Source organism: Sapajus apella, unplaced genomic scaffold, assembly GCF_009761245.1.
Source record: "Sapajus apella isolate SASKATOON/1434 unplaced genomic scaffold, GSC_monkey_1.0 scaffold16, whole genome shotgun sequence".
In the NCBI taxonomy this organism is placed as follows: Eukaryota; Metazoa; Chordata; class Mammalia; order Primates; family Cebidae; genus Sapajus; species Sapajus apella.
The window spans coordinates 31,489,126-31,511,647 of NW_022436956.1; the positions used below are offsets into that span (position 1 = coordinate 31,489,126).

A 22,522-nucleotide genomic window follows, 5' to 3' on the forward strand; every position below is an offset into this window, starting at 1 on the left:
AAAAATTTCCCTTGTACCAGTACATTATTAACTATTTTTTAATCAAAACTTTTGTGACATTCTGATCTATTTCTTAATATTCTGGTTATATTTAATTTTTATCTTTTCTATTACTAGCTCAGTGTAATGAATAAGAATCTGCATCTAAAGTCATGTTGACTGGAGTGAAATTTGAACTTTGCCACTAATCTGCTATGTGACCTTGGGCTCTTTGACTTATTTCATCTCTAAAAAAGGATAATAATAGTACCTATAGCATAGAATTGTATAAGACACTAAAACAATGCCTGATACATAACAAGTTCAAAGTAAGTGTTAGCTATAATTGCTATGCCCAAACTACAAGCCTTCTTAAGGTCTTTAGATTCTCACTGCTTTAATTCATGCTTCTACAGAGTTATATAATGATATTAATTCCCTTATATACAATTTTTAGAAGCACCTTATTGCCTATAATATAAATTCAAAACTTTACCATACAAATTCATCTGTCCATGCTCCTCAAACTGTGGACTTTAGTCATTTATTCAGATTCTTATTACTGTCTTTACTCATCGTATTTCCTCTGCCTATTATTCTCCTTGTAATCTGACAAATTATTACATATCTGTCAAAATACAATTTAAATATCATGTCTTTGGGGAATATCTTCTCCAACTCTTCACTACCACAATCCCAAGCAGATTTAATCACCCAGGTCGTCTTGTAAATTCTTCCCATAGTATTCCTCATCCCACAATATAGTTCTATGTTAATGTGATCTGTCTCTCCTAAACTAAGTTTCCAGAGAAAAGGTACAAATTCTGGAGGTAACCAGCACCTGGCACAATTTCTGGGTTTTTCTTGTACTCAGCAAGTATCTGTACATTTAATAAATGAATGAATAAATTACACAAGAAATTTTTGTAGCTCTAAGAGAATGAAGTCTAAAAATTATTTTAATATAAGTGATGTCTAACACTAACATTAATATCATGTAAACTGTAGTTAAGATGACCAAAAAAATGGCAAAAGAATGGCCACAAAAACATTGTGCTTGTTTAAAATTATAAAGGATAAAACATATTTATACCTCATCATTTTAAAATGTAAACTGTATATAAAACTTTGCTTTGGGTTGGCATATCTAAAAAAAATTTAAAAGGCAAAAGAAACAATACATTGTGATATAGTTGGATTTATAGCTGGATATGGTTGAATTTACAAGTTTATAAATTTATATCCTATCAATTCATCCAAACTAGTAGAAAAGCAAATAATCAGTTATTTTTAAAATTCCATATTATGTACTGTTTCAAAATGTTCTAGTTAAGATGTGCTTTCAAGATAATAACTGTAATTATATTTTACATGGATTAATAGCTATCAATCAGCTGTTTAAAACAGAAAGCAGTATTCAAGTATTCATCAGTCTTCTTTATATATCTTAAAACATATATAGATGTATCAGGCCAGGTGTGGTGGCTCACTCCTGTAATCCCAGCATGTCAGGAGGCCAAGGCAGGCAGATCACTTGAGGCCAGGAGTTCAAGACCAGCCTGAAAAACATGGCAAAACCCTGTCTCTACTAAAAATACAAAAATTAGCCAGGCACAGTGGTACATGCCTGTAATCGCAGCTACCTCGGAGGCTGAGGCATGAGAATTGCTTGAACTTGGGTGGTGGAGATTGCAGTGAGCCGAAATTGCACCACTGCACTCCAGCCTGGGCAACAGAGCAAGATTCTGTCTCAAAAAAAAACAAAACAAAATGTATATGATTTATCAGATGTAAATTTTATAGTTTTACACATTAGTGATTTTTAAAGAAAGCCATAATACTAGAATCACATGAATATTCGCAGTCCAAAATCTGTATCTTCTCTTGATTACAAGTAATGAATCATGAATCATCATGGTCTAGCAATTCATTCACTCACTCATTAACTTATTTATCAAAGATTTATTGATTCTCTATTTGTGGAAGTGTGTAGTTGCCAATTAATTAGGACTACAGAAATTTTTAATACCTCACAACTAGGGTAGGACTTCCCCCAATTTGTTCTGTTTGGTTACATTCTTTATACTACTGCCAGAATAATTAATTGCTAACTCTCTGTTAAGGACCTCCTTTGGCTCTCTAAGTCCCAGGACAAAAACTGCAAAATCTTCTGCATAGTTCTCAGGGTATGCCATAGCCTAGCTCTTTCCTAGTTGTCCAACTCAATTGCCCCACGCTTCCCTGCCTGGCCTCTCTAGTACTGTCAAGGACATCTTTTCATTCCTTGTGCTAGGGATGCACATCCCCAATTCTATCTCTACTTGTGCTGATGGAATTAAAATCATGGTATCCTTTCTTTGCATATACTCAGCAAAATGCCATTTGGCTTTCAAGAAATATCTCTTTGGAATCATCTCTAACTACCCAAAACCCTATTCATCTTTCTTAAATAAGCAACAGAATAAAATCTAGGTTTGCATGAAAAGTCTATCTAGCTATTTGTCCATCTTAAGATTATTTTTATCCTGAGTTCATTGAGGGAAATGAAACGTTTGCTTCAGTTTACTCTCTAGCTTTCTTAGCACCTAGAAAGTTAGGCAGTCCCCTCTCACCCCCTACTATGTCTCTTCTCCCAGTACAGATCAACAGAACAAGAGCATAAAATGAAACTAATGGTATCAATATGTCATCTAAGCTTCCCTGTCAATCTTCATTAAAAATTTCTTGGCTTCTCTTATATGCCTTTAAAAAAGCATTTTTAAATACTTCCTATTAATATCCTATTTTGCACAGTTGCACATGATATGAACTAACCTGACTCCATCTTAGAAATAAGCCTGACAAGCTGCAGCTTATTTTCTCCCTCGCTGCCACAGCCCCCACAGGTGCATTACTGAGTCACGCTGTACTTACAGCCTTGAACCATTGAGGTTTGGGTCACGCTGTTCTCAGTACCTGTAACCTATGTAACCGCATCCTGCTTGGCAAGTCTACCTGCTACTGTGAAACACCCCTCTTGGTGATTGATTGTATGGAAAGTCCCCCCTGCTACCCACCTTGATGATTGTATGGAAATACTCTTAGCAACCAGCAACTATGGGAACCTCCTGCCTCCTGGTTACCAGCTTCCTCCTACTAACTTGTTTGTTCTACTTCGGTAAAATTCTGCTTCAGCTAGGCTTCCTCTCCCCAGTCCCAAGCTAGGTATAAAAAGAAATCAAGCCTTTTCCTCGGGACCAGGAGATTTTGAGCGTGAGCTGCCTCTCGGTCACTGGCAATAAAGGACTCACAATTGGAACTCAGAGTGTGGTGCTTTCCTTCTAACTTGCTCGAGTGTAACACACATATTTAAGAAAATATTTAAATTTAAAATTTCTCAAATATTATTTTTTAAATCATCATAAATAATGTATGACATTTTAATATGGATAACCCTTGGAGATTACTAAGTTGAGTATATTAGATATTATTTGTACCACATTGATCTGAATCTACCTTTTCCAGAACTGGCAGCCAAGATACCACAAGATGTAAGTTCTTCAAACAGAGCCAGTCTCCATTGCTGGCACATTCTTTTAGCATTTGAATTGCTAAATCAGCTTGACCCTGACCCATGGCAACCTGCAAAAGCAAAAAAATAAACAAAATTTAAAAAACAGATCTGCTAGCATGTTGTAATGTAACAATAATAGAGTTAATAATAGTAATCCCTAAACCTTTCTAACTGGCTTTAATATTAAATTTGGAAGAAGAATCAAACTAATGCCAGAAATTAATCTTCTTTAAATAATTAAAAGCTTATGTAAATAGTTTAAGCTTCTTGCCAAAAATCACTAGTAACAGGTACAATCTATAGAAAGGGCTTTCATTCCTAGACACCTCACTGATAACTGAATACTGACCTAATGTATATTCCAATCTACTGTAACTATGATTGACTAGAACTCTCTAGACTTAGTGTAAAACCTGCACAACTGAGCCTAATAGCTCTACTACTTTGCTCTTTCATTTATATTGCTATTTGTAAAATTTTTACTTTTCAATTATTGGCTGCTATTAGTTGCTTAAAAAATCATTATTAATTATTTTCCCTGTGAAAAAGATGTATTCACTTGTCAAAAATTGAGGGTAAATTAATATACTTCATTTTCAAATTTACATGCAAATTTAAAAAATGAAAGTACTCTGAACAAACAAAAGTTCCTACCTCAGGGAAAAAAAAATGGCATTACAATGAAAACATTTTACTCAAAATATTTACGAATTTCTTCCACTTCAGGTAAATAAAGTGTAAATAAACACTGCTGTGATTTACCATAAAAGCATCCAAGTAAAAGTTTAAAAGTATTCTCAAGATGAAAGCCAATGTATTAGTTTCCTATAGCTGCTTGAAGAAATTACCACAGATTTAGCACCTTAAATTATCATTAAACATTTGGAGTCTCGAAGTCTCACTGGTCTAAAAATCAAGGTGTCTGGGTTTCAAAATAAAAGGACGACTATCGGCTTTCTAAAGGCTCTAAAAAATAATTCTTCCCTTGTTTTTTCCCGTTTCTGGAAGCCACTTACATTTCTTTGCTTACGGCTCCTTCCTCCATCTTCAAAGCCAGTAGCACAGCATTTTCTCTCTTCTCTGACCTCTACTTACAACCTCACATCTCCTATCTTCACTCTTGACTCACCTGCCCCCTCCTATAAAAACCTTTGTGATTTTTATATTGGGCTCACCTGGCTAATCCAGGCTAATCTTCCCATCTGAAGATACTTAATTACATCTGCAAAGTTCCTTTTGCTATATAAAACAACATATCCATAGTTCTGAGGATTAGGACACAGACATCTTTAGGGGCATTATTTATCTTATCACAACAAAAAATGTCCATCTGACCAATATGATTAAGTGTGGCAGGAACAGCAATAGCAAAAAAAAAAAAAGCAGCAGGACAATATGTATTTACCTGGTGATAACACTCTCCACTTCTTTCAGCATTAGCAAGTTCTTGAAGTTCCTGAGAAGGATCAGCACCCGGAGAAATAATTATCAAGATGGGTTCAATTTCCAGTGTCTCTTTGTATAAACGTTTGAGATTTAGAGGCAATGGGGACACCTCTTTCAGTCCTAAAAGACATATTTTAAAAATTAAAAATGAAAAGCAGTATGCATTATTAAAAAGTCTATTAAAAGTAATTATATAACATATAATAGAGAATACCCAGGTGAGTTATAATCTCATATTAAAGTTTTTCCACTCTAAAATCATGTCCTAGTAATAGCCAACATTTGTTTTATGCTTAAGGTGCCAGGCATTTTTCTAAATGTTTTCCATGTATGATATCTTCTTACTAGTACAATGCTATGAGATAGGTACCCTGATTACTGTATTTAAAATCTGTATTGTAAATTAAGGCAACAATACAGGCCTGTAGCTGTATTGTAAATTGAGACTGCAACACCAGAGAAGACTGAATCCAACCATCAATCTATACATCCCATTAGTAAAACACAATTCATTAACTGATATGATAGCTGAGTGCATACTGTGTCATGAATATGGGGAATCAGAGTCATCATGATCTGGGTAAATTATCTCACTGGCATCATATGGGCCAAAAGTTATTTCTTATGCCCATGTGATATGGGGAAAAAAGTTGTATGGAGAGTAAAAAGAATGCTTAATTTTAAGACAAAAATACATAGCTGACAGTTTATATTTGTTAGCTAAATGACCATATCCAAATCATTAAAATTAACTGTGCCTCAGTTTCCTCAATTGCAAAACAAGGATAAAGTAATCCACAGGTTCTTTGGAAGCAAAATTAGAATAATTATAACAAATTCCATTTATTCATCACCTACTATACACTAAGCATTATACTGGGTACTTTATTTAAATGGTATCTAAGCCATATAATGATCCTGAGAAACAAATATCACTATATTCATTTTATAAGAAAACTAATACTCAAATAAATTTATTATCTTGCCAAACTGCACACAGCTGCCACCATTAATATTTAAACAGTTCACCTGTGCTTTTTCTACTCTGTAGCCCTTCACAAATTATAAAGTCCTGTTCAGATAAGAGATTATAATTTTGCTATTATATTTAAATCTCTCTTGCTAAAACTTGAATGTTTCCATTATTAATGTATTTCATAAGAGCCAAGCTGAAAAGGCTCATGTCAATTAAAACTTAGACTGGTTTGATTTGAGCTAAAACAAGTGTTCCACAGGAGTTTAAAAATAAAGAAAAAATCAGGAGAATGTAACTGAATGAGTACACAGGCAAGAAGGGCTTCCAGAAATTCTCAAAAGTAGAAGTGAATAGACAAGACTACACCTCAGGTTTGAACATTCTTAAAGAATTAAGAATAGTAAACACTTTAAAATACAAATTCATTGTTAACATGATGGGTCAAAAAAGACATTTCTAGACAACCAACCTGAAAAGGTACATTTCATGCCTAAAGCAGCACCCTTGTCTATTCCTCACAAAAGCAACCCATATTATAAGAATTTCCAAAGGCAAAAATATTCCTGATAATAGGTGATATTAGGAATATTTCTAACAACAGCCACTTAAAACCGATGAATTGCTTTTAGAGGCATATTTTATGAATTTTATTTTTTGCTAAATTTAAATTGCTAACAATTGAATAGAATGTAACTGAATGAATATTGGCTTACAACAACTGAATAGTTGTTAACAATTTAAATTTAGCTTTTAAAGAATTCTTATGTACTTGCAATGCAGTAAGAAATATTTTCATTCATTCAAGCATTCATTTACTTATTCATAAACTCAATAAACATCTAAGCCAATTAAATATCTTGTCTGATTTAATAAAGTATATCATCTTAAAAATGTACATGGCCTTGATCAGTAATTAAAATTATAATAATTTAAGAAACAATTCAGGATATGGACACAGAAGCATGTACAAGGGCTTTTCCTTGTAGCTGTTGATATTATCTAAAAACTGGTAGAAAGAAACTGAGTTTCTAACAGGAGTCTGAGTAATTTTTGATAGCCATACATTGAAACTGAAGTTACAAACATGTTGAGGTGAAAGATAATTTACAGAAAAGTGAGATTTTTCAAGAGAATTGGTAATAATTCCATATTATAATGTATACATTTCCATGGCATAAAAAGAAAACAAAGGCATACATAGAAATGTTAACAATGATTAGTGCTAATGATGGAATACCAGGTGTTTCTTATTTTCTTTTCCTGTCTATGCATCTCCTCATACTCCTCTAATTACTATGTATTATACAATTAAAATGTCAAATATATATAATATTTTAATATAAAATAACTACTGATTTAAGTGTGTTTTATTTGGAAAATATATGCCAATACAAAAACGGTCTAAAAAAGCTAAAATACAGATTACCATACCACTTGTTTATTTAGCCAATATACACTGTAAACTTCATGAGGGCAGGAAGCATACTGAATCTTTTGCTAGTTTATATCCAGAGCCTAGCAAATTCAATTATAACTTTTATTTTAAAATCCCACAGGATACAAATATATATCCATTAATTCATTTTATTCAATATCTCAAAGCAGTAAAACATTTGATTGGAGAAAAAAATCATGAAAAATATCTTGCCATTTAATATAACACAAGTGACATTTATATTACTTGTAATTATATGTTAGCCCTCCTGCCCACAAAACTCCAGCAAAGTTTTTGTTGCACTTTAAGTGAACTGGATATATAGGTTTTATTAATCCAAATAATTCTGACTCATGATATCATGAGAATGGTTAATATGAATCATTCAAAACTATTTAATAGAGAGGCAAAAATAATAATTGCACTGTGAATTATAATTGTGTAAAACTACTTGCAAATCACTGGAACCTTATACTCTAACCATAATTTTAAAAGTTAATACAGCATTTATTTCAAAAATAAGTCAAAGGGTAACTCAAACCTTTATTGTATTTTATTTTAAGCAAATAAAATACTGAGATAATAAAAAAATAACTTGCAGCTTAAAAAGGAAAAAATGTACTCCTGTACTTTTCAGGTACCTGAGTAAAGAAAGTAGGAAATTATCAAACTATTATAGGTAGTAAGTATAATAGATTCATTCTTTCTCATGTGTCTCATCCTCCATAACAAAGGGCTGAAAAGTATCAGACGTATAAAATTACCTTTCTTTTATGAGAAAAAAACCATTGTAAAAATGTACCACAAACATCAATAAGAGGAAAATCAACAGCCACTACCTAACCCAATATATGTGAACCAATGAAATGAGAAAATATGCTTTCAAAATGGAATAGTACTCAACCCTAGAAACAGGTAAAAATGTCAAATATGTTGTGGTAGGCAGAATACTAAAGATTTAGATATCTCTTTCAAGAATCCTAAGCCCTGGTTATTCAAACAAAAACTAAACTAGGTACTGCTGTGAAGGGACTTTGTAAATGTAACTAAGGTTGTGAACCTAAATGTAAGAAAATTATCCTGTGTTATCCAAGTGGGCCAATCTAATCAATTGACCCCTCAAAAGTAGAGCTGTTTCTCTAGTTAGAGGCAAAGAATTGTAGCAGAAAAGAGAAATAGGAAAGATGAGGCAGAACGGGAGGTCAGAGATGAGGCATGCAAAGGAATCAATGCTGTCTTTAAAGATGGAGGAAGGGAACTAGATACCAACTGGGCATCTAAAAGCTGAGAATTACACCAAAAGACAGAAAGAAAATGGGGACCTCAGCCTTACAACTGAATAGGGCTGAACCTGAATGAGTTTGGAAGTGGATTTTCCCCAGGGCCTTCCAAACTTGGAGCAAAGAAACCTGGTGAGCCCATCAGGATTCTGACCTGCAGAAGACAGTAACTGGGCGTTGTTTAAACCTGATAAATTTCTAGCAGCAATAGAAAATCAATGCACATATGCTTATGTCTTTCTTTCTTTTAGACATTGACTTGATAAGGCAGATTGAGCTATGAAAGCAAGTACGTGGGATGACATGATGCCATAAGAGAGGTACAGAATTGTAAAACTAGGAAAAATCCATAGTTCAAAAAAAAGGTACTTTTTGATGAAGAACCTTTAAAAGTTTAGGGGCATGTCTCTACATTTCCAGTACCTCAATACATAAATCATAACATACTCCTCATAATAGTTTTTTTAAGTCAAAATTACATCAGAACTATGGAAGTAAGAATACTTGCATCTGTTCACTACCATTTTTAAAAAGAAACATAGTAGATTTTGCCAGTACATAAGTCTTCGTTTGTAGATTCATATTAAACAGGCAGCCCTAAAAGCTTTAAAGATTGCTATACTAATTCAAATCTTCAAATCAAAGCTACTTTCATAAATACATCTTTATAATTTACTATTTTAAGGTTTATAGATTATAAAAACAGCTGCTAAAACGTAGTAAAGATCGTTCCATATGAATGATGCTTGAGAAATTACATTTAAAATCAAAGCTCTAAAATTTGATTTAAAAGAGGTTAAGTGCTTGTTCTCCAGTAATTTGAATTTTAAAAACTTATTAATAAAATAAAAACTCTATTGTTACATTAAAATAATTTAATAAAGCTACTTGACCAAATATGAAGTCATCCAGCCATACAATTGTAAACATAATTTTTGCTTAGAAATCATATGATTTTAGAAGTGTATTAAACTTTCTTTTTTTTTTCCCATTTATTTATTTTATTGCATTTTAGGTTTTGGTGTATTAAACTTTCAAAGCATCTGAATATATAAATAACATGAGGCTTTTAATTAATGCCACTAAACCTTAAATGTCATTTGACCTGGAGATGAAATGGTAGCATAAGTATTTCAAATAGTTGATAAATAGTCAAACTATAAAATTAGTAAGAAAGGTCATGTGCAATGTGGCACAAAGACCATATTATTAAAGACTAAATGAGTAGGAAAAAAATTCTTAAGAACCTCTCTGAAAAGTGTCCTGTTTTATTTTAACATGCATTTGAGCAATAGGAACAGCAAGTGCAAAGGTTCTATATTCCAGAAATAATTAGAGCAGTAAAAAACAAACAAACGAGAAAAAGACCATTATGTTGGTAAAGAACTGAGAGGGGTTAGGAGATAAGATCTCAGGGTAAGTCCCTGTAGGATATTAGAAGGATTCTGAAGAAGATGAGATGTCATATTCCATCAGAAGTGTTGGAGGAAAGGAGTGATCTGATCTAGTTTGTATTTCAAAAGCACTTAGCTGCTATGTTAAGGATAGACTTAGAGTGGGGAAGAATAGAAGCCTGAATGTTAATAATCTCACTCATATAAAATTGGCTTTAAAAAACTGGTAGACACTCCAAAAGGTCTGAGAAGTGATTGGATTCTGAATATATTCTGAATATAGAGACAACAAATAAAAGGTATGGCAGTAATTGAGAGCGGATGATAGCTTGTATTAGGTTGGTACTAATAAAGCAAATAAAATGAATTCAGAGTAAGTTTTAAGGTTGAAACCAAAAGAATTTGATGGTAGATTGGATATAGAAAGAAAGGAAAGAGAGGAAAGAATTACATCACCTGCATAATGACTTTTCAATCAATGGTGGACCATGTATATCATGTTCATACTATAAGATTATTTTTACTGTCCCTTTCTATGTTTAGAGACACAAATACCTACCACCATATTACAATTGCCTATAGCACTCAGTACAGTAATATGCTGCACAAGTTCGTAGCCTAAGAGCAATAGGGTATACTATATAACCTATAGTATACGAGGGTGTACAATCCCAAGGTATATGTAAGTACACTCTATGATGTTCACACAATGAAATTGCCATAATGACACATTGTCAGAATGCATTCCCACTGTTAAACAACACATAACTACATTTTTGGGTTTTGGGATTAAACAACTGAGTAGATGCTAGTATAAACAAATCAAAAGTAATGTATTTGTCACATTAAATTTGAGATATTTGTTTTTGATGTTTTTAATACAAAAAAATCAAATAAGTATAAAATACATAAGCCTAGAATTCCAGGGCTGGAAATAACAGATATAAGAGTGGGTAATTTAAGGATGATATTTAAAGCCAGAGATTGGGTGAGATCACCCACAGGGAGAATGTATAATAATGAAAGAAGGAAACCAGAGCAAGACTATAGTAAAAAGAAAAGTACTCCAACCCTTAGAAGACATGCAGACAAGAAGCCAGTAAAAGAAAGTAAAAAGGAACAGACTAAAAGGGTTGGGAAATGAAAAAAGAAACATAACATCAAGAGAAGAAAGTCTTCTATAAAGAAAGAAATGGACAACTTTATTGAGTTTAGAAAGAAGTGAAAAATAGGATAGTGGCTAGAGAAGGGTCTGAGACCAAGGGAGGTATTTTTAAGACAGATGATACTAAAATATATTTGTATGCTGAAAAAAGTGATTCAGCAAAGAAGGTGAAATTCATGATATAGGAGAAGATGATAATGGCAGAAATGAAGAAGAAAACAGTAAATGAGTTGACCTTTGATTAGAACAAAGACATTCATTTATAGTAAAACAAACAACAGAATGAGTATGAGTACTAATGCACATAGTTGGTAGATGTGTTTATAAGAAATGACGAATTTCTGTCTTAGTGCTTCTATTTTCTCAAAAATGCTAGTAAAAGGCTACTACAATCAACAAATTTTAGTGGTAAATATACGGATAACTGTTTTCCATATTCTTAGATGTCTACTATACAGTCATTACTCACCATATATATCCAAATTTGGGAACATGTTAATTGTTCCAGTAACAAAATATATTCAAAATCATTTCCAAGCATGGAAATGAGTATCTTTTTTTCCAACCACTTCAGTCTTTAGATTCAACAGTCAAGAAGGAGACAGGGCAAGATGGCCAAATAGAATCCTCCAGCAATTGTCCTCTGCAGGAACACCAATTTGAACAACTATCCACTCAATAAAACACCTTTATCAGAACCAAAAAATCTAGTGAGCAATCCCAGCAGCTGGTTTTAATAGAATCACAAAGAAAGAGGCATTGAAGAGAGTAAGAAGACCAGTCTTAGATTGCCTACACCTCCCCTTCCCCAGACATAGGCAGCACAGCACAGAAAGAATCTGTGTGCATAGGGGGACGAAAGTGAAGTGAGTGTGACTTTGCATTGGAACTCAGTGTGGCCTGGTCACTGAGTGGAGCACAACACCAAGCAGAATTCTACCAGTGCCTATGGAAGGGGCACATAAAGCAGCCCTGAGACAGAGGGAAGTCCTCTGCTCCAGCAGGAGGAAACCAAGTCCTAGTCATCTTCACCACCAGCTAACTAAAATGGCCTGAGGCCCCAAATAAATTTGAGTGGCAGTCAGGACACAGTGACTGCAGTCCTTGGGCAAGCCCCAGTGCTATTCTGGTGTCCCTAATAGTGGGTTTGGGGTGACCCAGTGTAACACCAACTGCAGCCCACAAGAGAACCTGCATCACCCTCCCTCAACTCCAGGCAATGCAGCACACGGATAGATTCCTTTTCCTTGGGGGAAGGCAAGAGAAGAGTGCAGAAGACTATGTCTTCCAACTTGGACACAAGCCAAGTCATAGTAAAATAAAGCACAAGGAAGATTCCTGAAGTCTATGATTCCAGGCCTTTGCTCCTTGGTTGATGTTTCAAGATCCATTCTCAGCCAGCAGGGAATCCACTGGCTGACAACCTGCTGACTAAAGAGATCTCGGGCCTTTAATGAACATCAGCAACCACCAAGCAGTAGTGGTCACAGGCCTTGGGCAAGCCCCAGTACTGTGCTGATCTGGAAGGCTGGAGGCTTCATGTATGACTCAGCATGGTGCCAGCTGTGGTGGTCAAGGCAGTGCCCATATCACCTCTCCCCAAATTCTAGGCAACTCAGCATGGAGACAGGATCCTTTCGCTTGAGGGAAAGAGAGGAAAGAGAGCAAAAGATTTTGTCTAGGAACCCAGGGAATTCTCCCTTATCTTCCTCAAGTCCACCAAGGCTGTGTTTCTAGGAGTCTGCAAGAGTCATAGAGTTCTTGGGCTTAGGGTACCCACTAGTGCTGAAACAGCTGCAGTGAAAACAGGCTTAAGTAACAACATTCAGTCTCCTTTGAATTCCGAGAAAACCCTCTCAAGAAGAATAAGTGAAAAGAAGTCCAGACTCTGAAGGCTGGAATAAATACTTAACTCTTCAATGTCCAGACAATGATGAAGGTCCACAAGCATCAGAAACCTCCAGGAAAACATGACCTTAGCAAATGAACTAAATAAGGTATGAGTGACCAATCTTGAAGTAACAAAGATATGTAACCTCTCAGACAAGAAATTCAAAATAGCTGCCTTGAGGAAACTCAACAAACTTCAAGATAACACAGAGAATTAATCAGAATTATACCAGAGAAAAAAAAATTTTTTGAGGCAGTCTCACTGGCCCATGCTGGAGGGCACTGGTGTGATCTTGGCTCACTGCAACCTCCATCTCTCCCAGATTCAAGCAATTATCTTGCCTTAGCTTCCCTAGTAGCTTGGATTACAGGTGCCTGCCACCATGCCCAGCTAATTTTTGTATTTTTAGTAGAGACGGGTTTCACCATGTTGGCCAGGCTGTTGTTGAATTCCTAACCTCAGGTGATCCACCTTGGCCTCCCAAAGTGCTGGGATTACAGGTGTGAGCCATCGCACCCAGCCTATATCAGAGAAATTTTACAAAGAGATTCAAATAATTTTTTTAAAACAATCAATTCCTAGAGCTGAAAAATACAATTGACAAACTGAAAAATGCATCAGTGTCTCAATAGCAGAATTTATCAAGCAGAAGAATAAATTAGTGAGTTTGAAAACATGAAAATACACAGAGGAGAAAAAAAACAAGAATAAAAAGGATGAAGTATGCCTAAAAATCTTAAAAAAAAAACTTCAAAAGGGCAAATCTACAAGTTATTGGCCTTGAAGAGATGTAAAGAAAAAGATCAGGATATAAAGTTTATTCAAAGAAATAATAACAGAAAACTTTCCTAGCATAGAGAAAGATAAGAATATCCAGGTACAAGACAGTCAAAACCAGCAACAAATTCAATCTAAAGAGACTACTTCAAGGCATATAATAATCACTCTTAAAGGCCAGGGACAAAGAAAATATTCTAAATATAAAGGAGCTCCATATGTCTGGCAGCACATTTCTCAGTGGAACCCTCATATGCCAGGAGGGAAGGGGATGACATATTTAGAGTGCTAAAGGGAAAAAAGCTTTCAACTTAGAATATTATATCCAGCAACATCATCCTTCAAATATGAAAAAAATTAAAACTTTCACAAACAAACACTAAAGAATGTCACAAACACCAGAACCATCTTATAAGAAATGCTAAAGGGAATTCTTCAATCTAAAAGAAAAGGATGCACAAACAGCAAAAAATCATCTGAAAGTATAAAAGTCACTGGTAAAAGTAAGTATACAGACAAATACAGAAAATGCTATCACTGTAATTGTGGTATGTAAATCACTTGTTAGGCCATTCTTACATTGCTATAAAGAAATACCTGAGACTGGCCAATTTATAAAGACAAGAGATTTGACAGGCTCACAATTCTGCCGGCATAGTACCAGCACCTGCTAGGCTTCTGGGGAGGCCTCAAGGGAGCCACTATTGATAGCAGAAGGCAAAGGGGGAACAGGCATCCCACATGTTGAGAACTGGAGCTTACATGTAACATGGCAAAAGTAGGGGCAAGAGAGAGTGGAGAGGGTGGTGCCACATGCTTAAACAACTGTGTCTTGAGAGAACTCACTCGCTATTGTGAGGACAGCACCAAGCCACAAGAAATCTGCCCCCATGAGTCAAATGCCTCCCACCAGGCCCCACCTCCAACACTGGGGATTACAATTCAACATGAGATTTGGTGGAGATATATATTCAAACTATATCATGACTCATATCTTTAGTATGAAGTCTGAAAGACACCTGTCAAATATAATAACTACAACAAATTGTTAAGAGATAGACAATATAGAAAGGTATATATTGAGACCAAAAAAAAAAATCCCCAAAATGGGGGGAGGGGAAATGAATTTAAGTGTAGATTTTTAGTTTTATTTTTGCTTGTTTTGTTTTTCTTTTCTTTTCTTTGTAATCAAAGTTGTCATCAGTTTAAAACCACTGGTTGTTTTCTGCAAGCCTCATGGCAACCACAAAACAAAAACTTATAATAGATACACACACATACACAAAAAGCAAGAAGTTAAAATGTACTACCAGAGAAGAACAGTTATACACAAGAGAAGACAGGAAGAAAGAGGGGAAAAAAAAAAGAAGACATTAACAAAACAACCAGAAAACAAATAACCAAATAGCAGTAGTTAGTCCTTTCTTATTAATAAATAATAACTCTGAATATAAATGGACTAAAGTCTCCAAGTTAAAGAGACACAGTGGTTGAATAGATTAAAAATAAGACACAACTATATGCTCCCTACAAGAAACTCAGTTCACATATAAAGACTCACATAGACTGAAAATGAAGAGATGGAAAAAGATATTCCATGCAAATGGCAACCAAAAACAAAAAAAAAAGAGCAGGAGTAGCTATACTTATATCAGCTAAAATAGATTTCAAGACAAAAATTATAAAAAGAGACAAAAAAGTCATCATATAATGATAAAGAGGTCAATTCATCAAGAGGATATAAGAATTCTAAGTATACACCCAACACTGGAGCATCCAGATACAAAGCAAATATTAGAGCTAAAAAGAGAGATAGACTAACACAGTAATAACAAGGAACTTCAACACTCCACTGTAAGCATTAAACAGATCATGCAGATAGAAAATCAACAAAGAAACATTAGATTTAATCTTCGCTATAGGCTAAATAGACCTAATAGACATTTACAGAACATTTCCACCAACATCTACAGAATCGGAAGTTATATACTTATAACTCTTAAAGGAGTTAGATTCCCAAAATGCACTTTAAAATTATTTTTATTTTTATTTTATATTTTGAGAAAGAGGCTTGCTCTGTAGCCCAGGATGAAGTGCAGTGATATGATCTCAGCTCACTGCAACCCTTTGCCTCCTGGGTTCATGGAATTCTACCACCTCAACCTCCCGTTTAGTTGAGATTACAGGCACCTGCCACCACACCCACCACACCAGAAATATTATTTGTATTTTTAGTAGAGATGGGGTTTCACCATGTTGGCTAGGTTGGTCTCAAGCTCCTGACCTCAGGTGATCTGCCCACCTTGGCCTCACAAACTGCTGGGATTATAAGCATAAGCCACCGTGCCCAGCTGTTCTTTACAAATTAATAGTTCAACTATCAAACTATCAACTAAATATAAAAATTAAAACAGGTTCTATGTAGCCTGATTATAACGCATACTATTGTTTTTTACCATCATCCCTTCCTTCACTTCTGGTAATAACCACTCCCCCATACATAGCTGCTTTTGGACAAATGTAATTCCATATATTTCTGATGTGATTAGTTGCAGAGGTGGATATGTAACCCAAGTTGAGCAAATCAGAGTCCTTGATGGTGAAGTTGAGAAGGAAAAGTTATCCTTCTTTCATAAAAAGCTTAAAAATATAACTCAGGAAGTCAGCAGTCTTATCACCCAGAATATTATGAACCCTTTAGACTAAGGCCAACACACAAGCACAAATTAAAATGAAAGTCTAAAAGCAACAAGAGAGGTGGAGAGAGATAAAAACACACAGAAAAAGGGAGAAACAGAGAGATGGGGCTGGAGGAGAAACACAGAGACAAACTGCAAGGCTGAGACAAAGACAGAGTTTCCTGATACTGTCTGAGTCACGATGTTGTCTAACTCCAGTTAACCTGAAGACCAGCCCTACCTCTTCTTTCCTAAGTACTGAATACTTAAGCTAATAAATTCCCTTTATTCATTTAATTGAGTTTAATATGGGTATCTGTCACTTGCAACCAAGAGAAAGGTGGATAATTACTCTGCCAGACATGAGTAAAAATTATCTGGTAGATAAACATTCTACCAAAGTTGAATAAACAGTGACATTTCCTCCCCCTGCATAAGTAAACAAAAGTACAGAGCATATCTAGACTTATTTGCATATACTCATCATTAACCAACCAGGTGAGCAGTCTAAAAAGTGACTCAAAATATTTGTGTGTGCATGGGTAAGGCAGAAGACAGGCATTATGTGAAAAGCTTGGTTGGTAGGTATTACGGGTTAAATTGTGTACCCCACAAAAAAGATATGTTAAAGTCTAACCCCTGAAACCTCAAAATGTTCACCTTTTTGGAAATAGGGTCATTGCAAATAGAATTAGTTAACTTCAAATGAGGTCATACTGGACAACAGTGTGCCTGAATCCAGTATGACTGGTGTTGCTACGAGAACACATCCATGTCTCTTCCTAGGTTCTCGTGGTTGCCTAGAAATCTTCGGTGTTCCTCGGCTTGCAGTTGCACAACTTGAATCTGTGCCTTCATAATCACATTATATTTTCCTTGTGTCTGTCTTTACATGGATGTCTTCTTGTAAGGACACCAGTAATATTGGATTGAGGAACACTCCATTCCTTTACTAAATATAGGGTGTCAAATTTAATTCAACATCATATATGGTGATCTCCAACAAAAAGAATCATTTTTCTTTTTTTAAGACAAGGTCTTGGTCTGCTGCCCACCCTGGGGTGCAGTGGCAGAATCACAGCTCTCCGCAATTTTGAACTCCTGAGTTCAAGAAACCCTCCCACTTGAGTCTCCTGAGTAGCTGGAACTACAGGCACATGCCCCCATGCCTGGCTCATTTTTTAATATTTACGAAAAACAACGTCTCACTGTGCTGCCCAGGATGGTCTCAAACTCCTGGGCTCAAGCAATCCTTCCCTCTCAGCCTCCCAAAATGTTGGGATTACAGGTATTGAAATCACCTTTGCAAAAATTAAAACAGGACATTATGACAGTGAAAGAGCTCAGACCTAACTGATCCCATCTTGCTTCTAACCTTTAAGCTACTCTTGTTCATTCCTGCATGTAAGCTGAACTAACCTTGGGAAGGAATTTAGTTTATGGTTTTGTAAGTGCCCAGTGGGTTCACTATGCCCGTTGCCTAGACAGAGCTGATTTACTTAGACAGAGCTGGTTGTGCAGTAGACTGGAGTTTTATTATTACTCAAATCGTCTCCCTGAGCATTCAGAATTGGAGTTTTTAAAGAGGATTTGGCAGGTATGTGCTTAGGAATTGAGGAGTGCTGATTGGTCAGGTTGGAGATGGAATCATAATGGGGTTGAAGTGAGGTTTTCTTGCTGTCTTCTGTTCCTGGGTGGGACTGCAGAGGTGACTGAGCCAGATTACCAGACTACATTGTTTCAGCTGATCCATCTAGTACAGGGTCTGCAAAATATCTCAAGCACTGAACTTAGGTTTTACAATAGTGATGTTATGCCCAAGAGCCATTTGGAGAGGTTCAGACTCTTGCAACCAGAGGCTGCATAACCCCTAAACCATAATTTCTTTCTTTTTTTTCTTTTAAATTAGATTGAGGCTCGCTTTGTCGCCAGGATGGAGTGCAGTGGCGTGATCTGCTCACTGCAACCTCCCCCTCCAGGGTTCCAGTGATTCTTCTGCCTCAGCCTACCAAGTAGCTGGGATTATAAGCACCCGCCACCATGCCCCGCTAATTTTTCTTTTTTCGGGGGTGGGGGGTAAAGACGGGGTTTCACCACATAGGGCAGGTTGGTCTTGAATTCCTGACCTCAAGTGATTCACCCATCTTGTCCTCCCAAAGTGCTGGAATTAGAGGTGTGAGCCTCTGCGCCCAGCTCTTAAACCATAATTTCTAATCTAATAGGGAATATATTAGTCCTACAAAGGCAGACTGATCCCCGGGCAAGAAAGGGGGTTCTTTTTGGAAAATGCTATTAATCAATCTTGTTTCAGAGTCAAACCATAAACTAAATTCCTTCCCAAGGTTAGTTCTGCTTATGCCCAGGAATGAACAAGGATAGCTTAAAGGTTAGAAACAAGATGGAGTCAGTTTGATCTGATCTCTTTCACTGTCATAATTTCCTGTTTTAATTTTTGCAAAGGTGGTTTCTGTTTGAATCTAAAACAAAATTCATAATAGCCCTTTTAAAAAAGACCCCTTTCTTGCCTGGGGACCAATCTGCCTTTGCAGACTAACAAATTAGCTACAAAATCTGAAATTATGGTTTAAGGGTAATGCAGCCTCTGGCTGCAAAAGTCTGAACGTCTCTCCAAATGGCTCCTGAGGGTAACATCACTATTGTAAAACCAAACCATTTTCTGTGATCCCACCTAGGAACAGAAAACAACAAGAAAACCTCACCTGAAACCCTCTATGATTCCATCTCCAACCTGATCAATCAGCACTCTCCACTTCCCAAGCCACCATATTATCTTTAAAAACTCCAACCCCCAATGCTCAAGGAGACTAATTTGAGTAAAAATAAAACTCCATTCTTCTGCACAGCCAGCTCTGTGTGAATTGCTCTTTCTCCATTGCAATTCTCCTGTCTTACTAAATCAGCTCTGTCTAGGCAGCAGGCCAGGTGAACCTGTCGGTGGTTACAGGATGCGCTACTGTGCCCAGGTGAGAATTATTTTCCTCAAACAAGTAGAGATTGGAAGATAAATGAACAGAATGAATCAAAAAGACATTATAACATGTCTAAACTAAGATTAACATAAAATTAAATGTAAATTAAAAACAAATAATTCAGGTTAGTGGTCTAGTTCTTGAAGAGCATCATACTTACCCAGAGTTTTACAGGCAAAAAGAGCCATGGCACTTTGCAATCTGTCCGGTCTTAGCGCCTGTACTACAAGAATCTTAAAATAAAATGCAGAGAATATTTTAAAAGAAGAAAATTCCTGCAAAACCTTTAATTAAACAATAATTAATGTTAACTAATTAAATAAATGTTTACTAAATATGGGAACACTTACCATTGTTCTGTATTACTGTGCTTTAAACTGTCACAATAGGTATATAGCAAGTATATATCAAAAATATTATTGAAATCCATTTACTTCCTCAAGCCTATCATCAAAAGTAAACATAGGGCTAGCAATGTCTTCTGACTCTAATAAAAGGGTAACTGGCAGGTGAAAATCATGGTATGGGTGAGACATTTCTGGTGACAGCAAACAGAGGCCAAGAAATCCTCCCTAAAATTTTCAAAATTTTTATCTTAAAAAAAAAAAAATAGAAATAGCATCTTGCCCCGTCACCCACACTGGAGTGCAGTGGTGCAATCACATCTCACTGCTGCCTTGAATCCTGAGCTCACGTGATCCTTCCACCTCAGCCTCCCAAGTAGCTGGGATTACTGAATCATGTATATCTATGATAGTCCTAAATGTTTAAGTTTTATTTTTTCTTAGTCATTTTCCTTTTTGTTTAAACACTCTTGGGGAAATAGAATTCACTGTATATGGAGACACAAAGGTGTTAGATCCAGAGAAGAGATTAATGGAAAGGTCATTTCCTGGAGCTTAAACTTCTGAAGAGCTCGCCCACTCTCTAAGCCTTTTGACTAGCAAAAAAATTTGAGCAGAATTTGCCAGTACGTTTCATCATTCTGTTTTAAAATAGAATGTGAAAAATCCCCTGTTACTCACTATTCCTTAAAAAGAACTCTTTTCCTTAAAAAGAACTCTGGGAAATGATTGTGAAACCTGTACAATTTGTACCTTAGTTTCTTTCTGAAATACATTTTTCCAATTACAAGATACCCCTGGGGTCTGAGGCAGAGGGAATAAGAAAAGCCACAGTGAAAGAAACTCTACCCAGAAACTTTGGTGTGATTTAATTGTCAATAAGTTGGCAAAAGCAGCAAGCCCTTCCCCAAATATGTCATTAAAGGTAAAGTAACACTAAAAGCAAAGCTTTCTTTAAATGGCTTCTGAATAATAAGAGAAACATTAAACACTTTTTTGCATTTAAATAACACTGAATTTTACCTGCTGAAATAAGGAAACTTTCTTTGCAAGAATAGATGGAAACTCTTGCTCACACGTTGAATTATGATAATAAGTACGCCATAGAGCTGCATCTTCAAGGCAGAGGATCTGATAAAGACTGGGGAGAGCAATCTAAAAAATAAAAATGGCCATATATAGTGAGCTATAAGGAAATACAAGCCCATATATTTATTTTTTAAAAAAACTAAAAGTGAGAACCAATTATTAGTTGGTGTTTATTACTCGTTTTCTACATTGTGTTGGCTTGTCTAATTATTTCTAGGTCAGCAACACTATAGTAGACTCATCTAATGTTAAAGCCAGAACTAAAATACATTTCCAAAGTAGTACCAAATCAGTATTCATAAGTTAAATCTTTTCTCTATAAAAAAACATTTGTACCTAGCTATCGCCACCTTGTGGAGAAAACAAATGCTGTCATTAGCATCAAGTGTAAATTTTAAGGATTGTCATGTTAATATGTCAAATTTCATATTAATACTAACAAAGACTCTCTTTGTCAAAACTTTGGTCAGGCTCCCCTGAACTCTCTTTGACTAGGCCTCAATCAGGGCTTTCTGTCCTGCCTTGTAGTATCCCATTTTAACAAGAATTTTCTTAAGTAACTTTAGCAAGAATCCCTACCTTTAATATCCAATCAAATTCCTCCTCTCAACTGGGCCTGGTGGCTCACGCCTTTAATGCCATCATTTAAGGAGGCCGAAACAGGTGGAACACCTTAGGTCAGAAGTCTGAGACCAGCCTAGACAAGATAGTGAAACCCTGTCTCTACTAAAACAAAAAAAATTAGCCGGGCATGGTGGTGGGAGCCTGTAATCCCAGCTTCTCGAGAGGCTGAGGCAGGAGAATCACTTGAATCCAGGAGGCGGGGATTGCAGTGAGCCGAGATGGCGCCACTGCACTACAGCCTGAGCGACAGAGCAAGACTCCATCTCAAAAAAAGAAAAATTCCTTCTCTCCCACCCTTGTTATCTGTTAGTATCTGCTCACTGACCCTCACCACTAATCCTTACCCTACTTCTTGGGTACAAATTCTCACTTGTCCATTTTATAGTCAGAATTGAACCCAGTACTATACAGAAGTCTCTTTTCACCTATGACAATAGTTCGTTTGAATAAAACTTATCTTCACAGCTTTAATTTCTATAGAGCTCTGTTTTTCTAAAATGATATAAAATTTAGGAGGAAGTCAAATTGTCTCCATTTGCAGACGACATGATTGTATATCTAGAAGACCCGATCGTCTCAGCCCCAAATCTCCTGAAATTGATAAGCAAGTTCAGCAAAGTCTCAGGATACGAAATCAATGTGCAAAAATCACATGCATTCCTATACACCAATAACAGACTTAAAGAGAGCCACATCAAGAACAAACTTCCATTCACAATTGCCACAAAGAGAATAACATACCTAGGAATACAACTAATAAGGAACGTAAAGGACCTCTTCAAGGAAAACTACAAGCCCCTGCTCAACGAAATAAGAGAGGGCACAAACAGATGGAGAAACATTCCATATTCATGGTTCGGAAGAATCAATATCATGAAAATGGCCATACTGCCCAAAGTAA

At 35.8% G+C, this 22,522-nt stretch overlaps 1 protein-coding gene and 1 long non-coding RNA gene across 7 annotated transcripts in view; one reads left to right on the forward strand and one right to left on the reverse strand.

Moving 5' to 3' along the window:
* Positions 1–22,522, reverse strand: part of DYNC2H1 (dynein cytoplasmic 2 heavy chain 1) — a 396,897-nt gene that overhangs the window by 187,227 nt on the left and 187,148 nt on the right. For all 6 annotated transcript variants that reach the window (XM_032285741.1, XM_032285742.1, XM_032285743.1 and 3 more), the window contains 4 exons: positions 20,932–21,063; positions 19,725–19,797; positions 4,938–5,098; positions 3,475–3,600 (listed from right to left, as the gene is read on the reverse strand). In XM_032285741.1, coding sequence (XP_032141632.1) covers positions 3,475–3,600; positions 4,938–5,098; positions 19,725–19,797; positions 20,932–21,063 — 492 coding nt within the window. The remainder of the gene's footprint in view (positions 1–3,474; positions 3,601–4,937; positions 5,099–19,724; positions 19,798–20,931; positions 21,064–22,522) is intronic.
* LOC116556394 lies at positions 1,447–21,724 on the forward strand. The gene is made up of 3 exons (XR_004270976.1): positions 1,447–1,486; positions 11,047–11,051; positions 21,648–21,724. It is a non-coding gene; the product is annotated as an uncharacterized LOC116556394 (long non-coding RNA).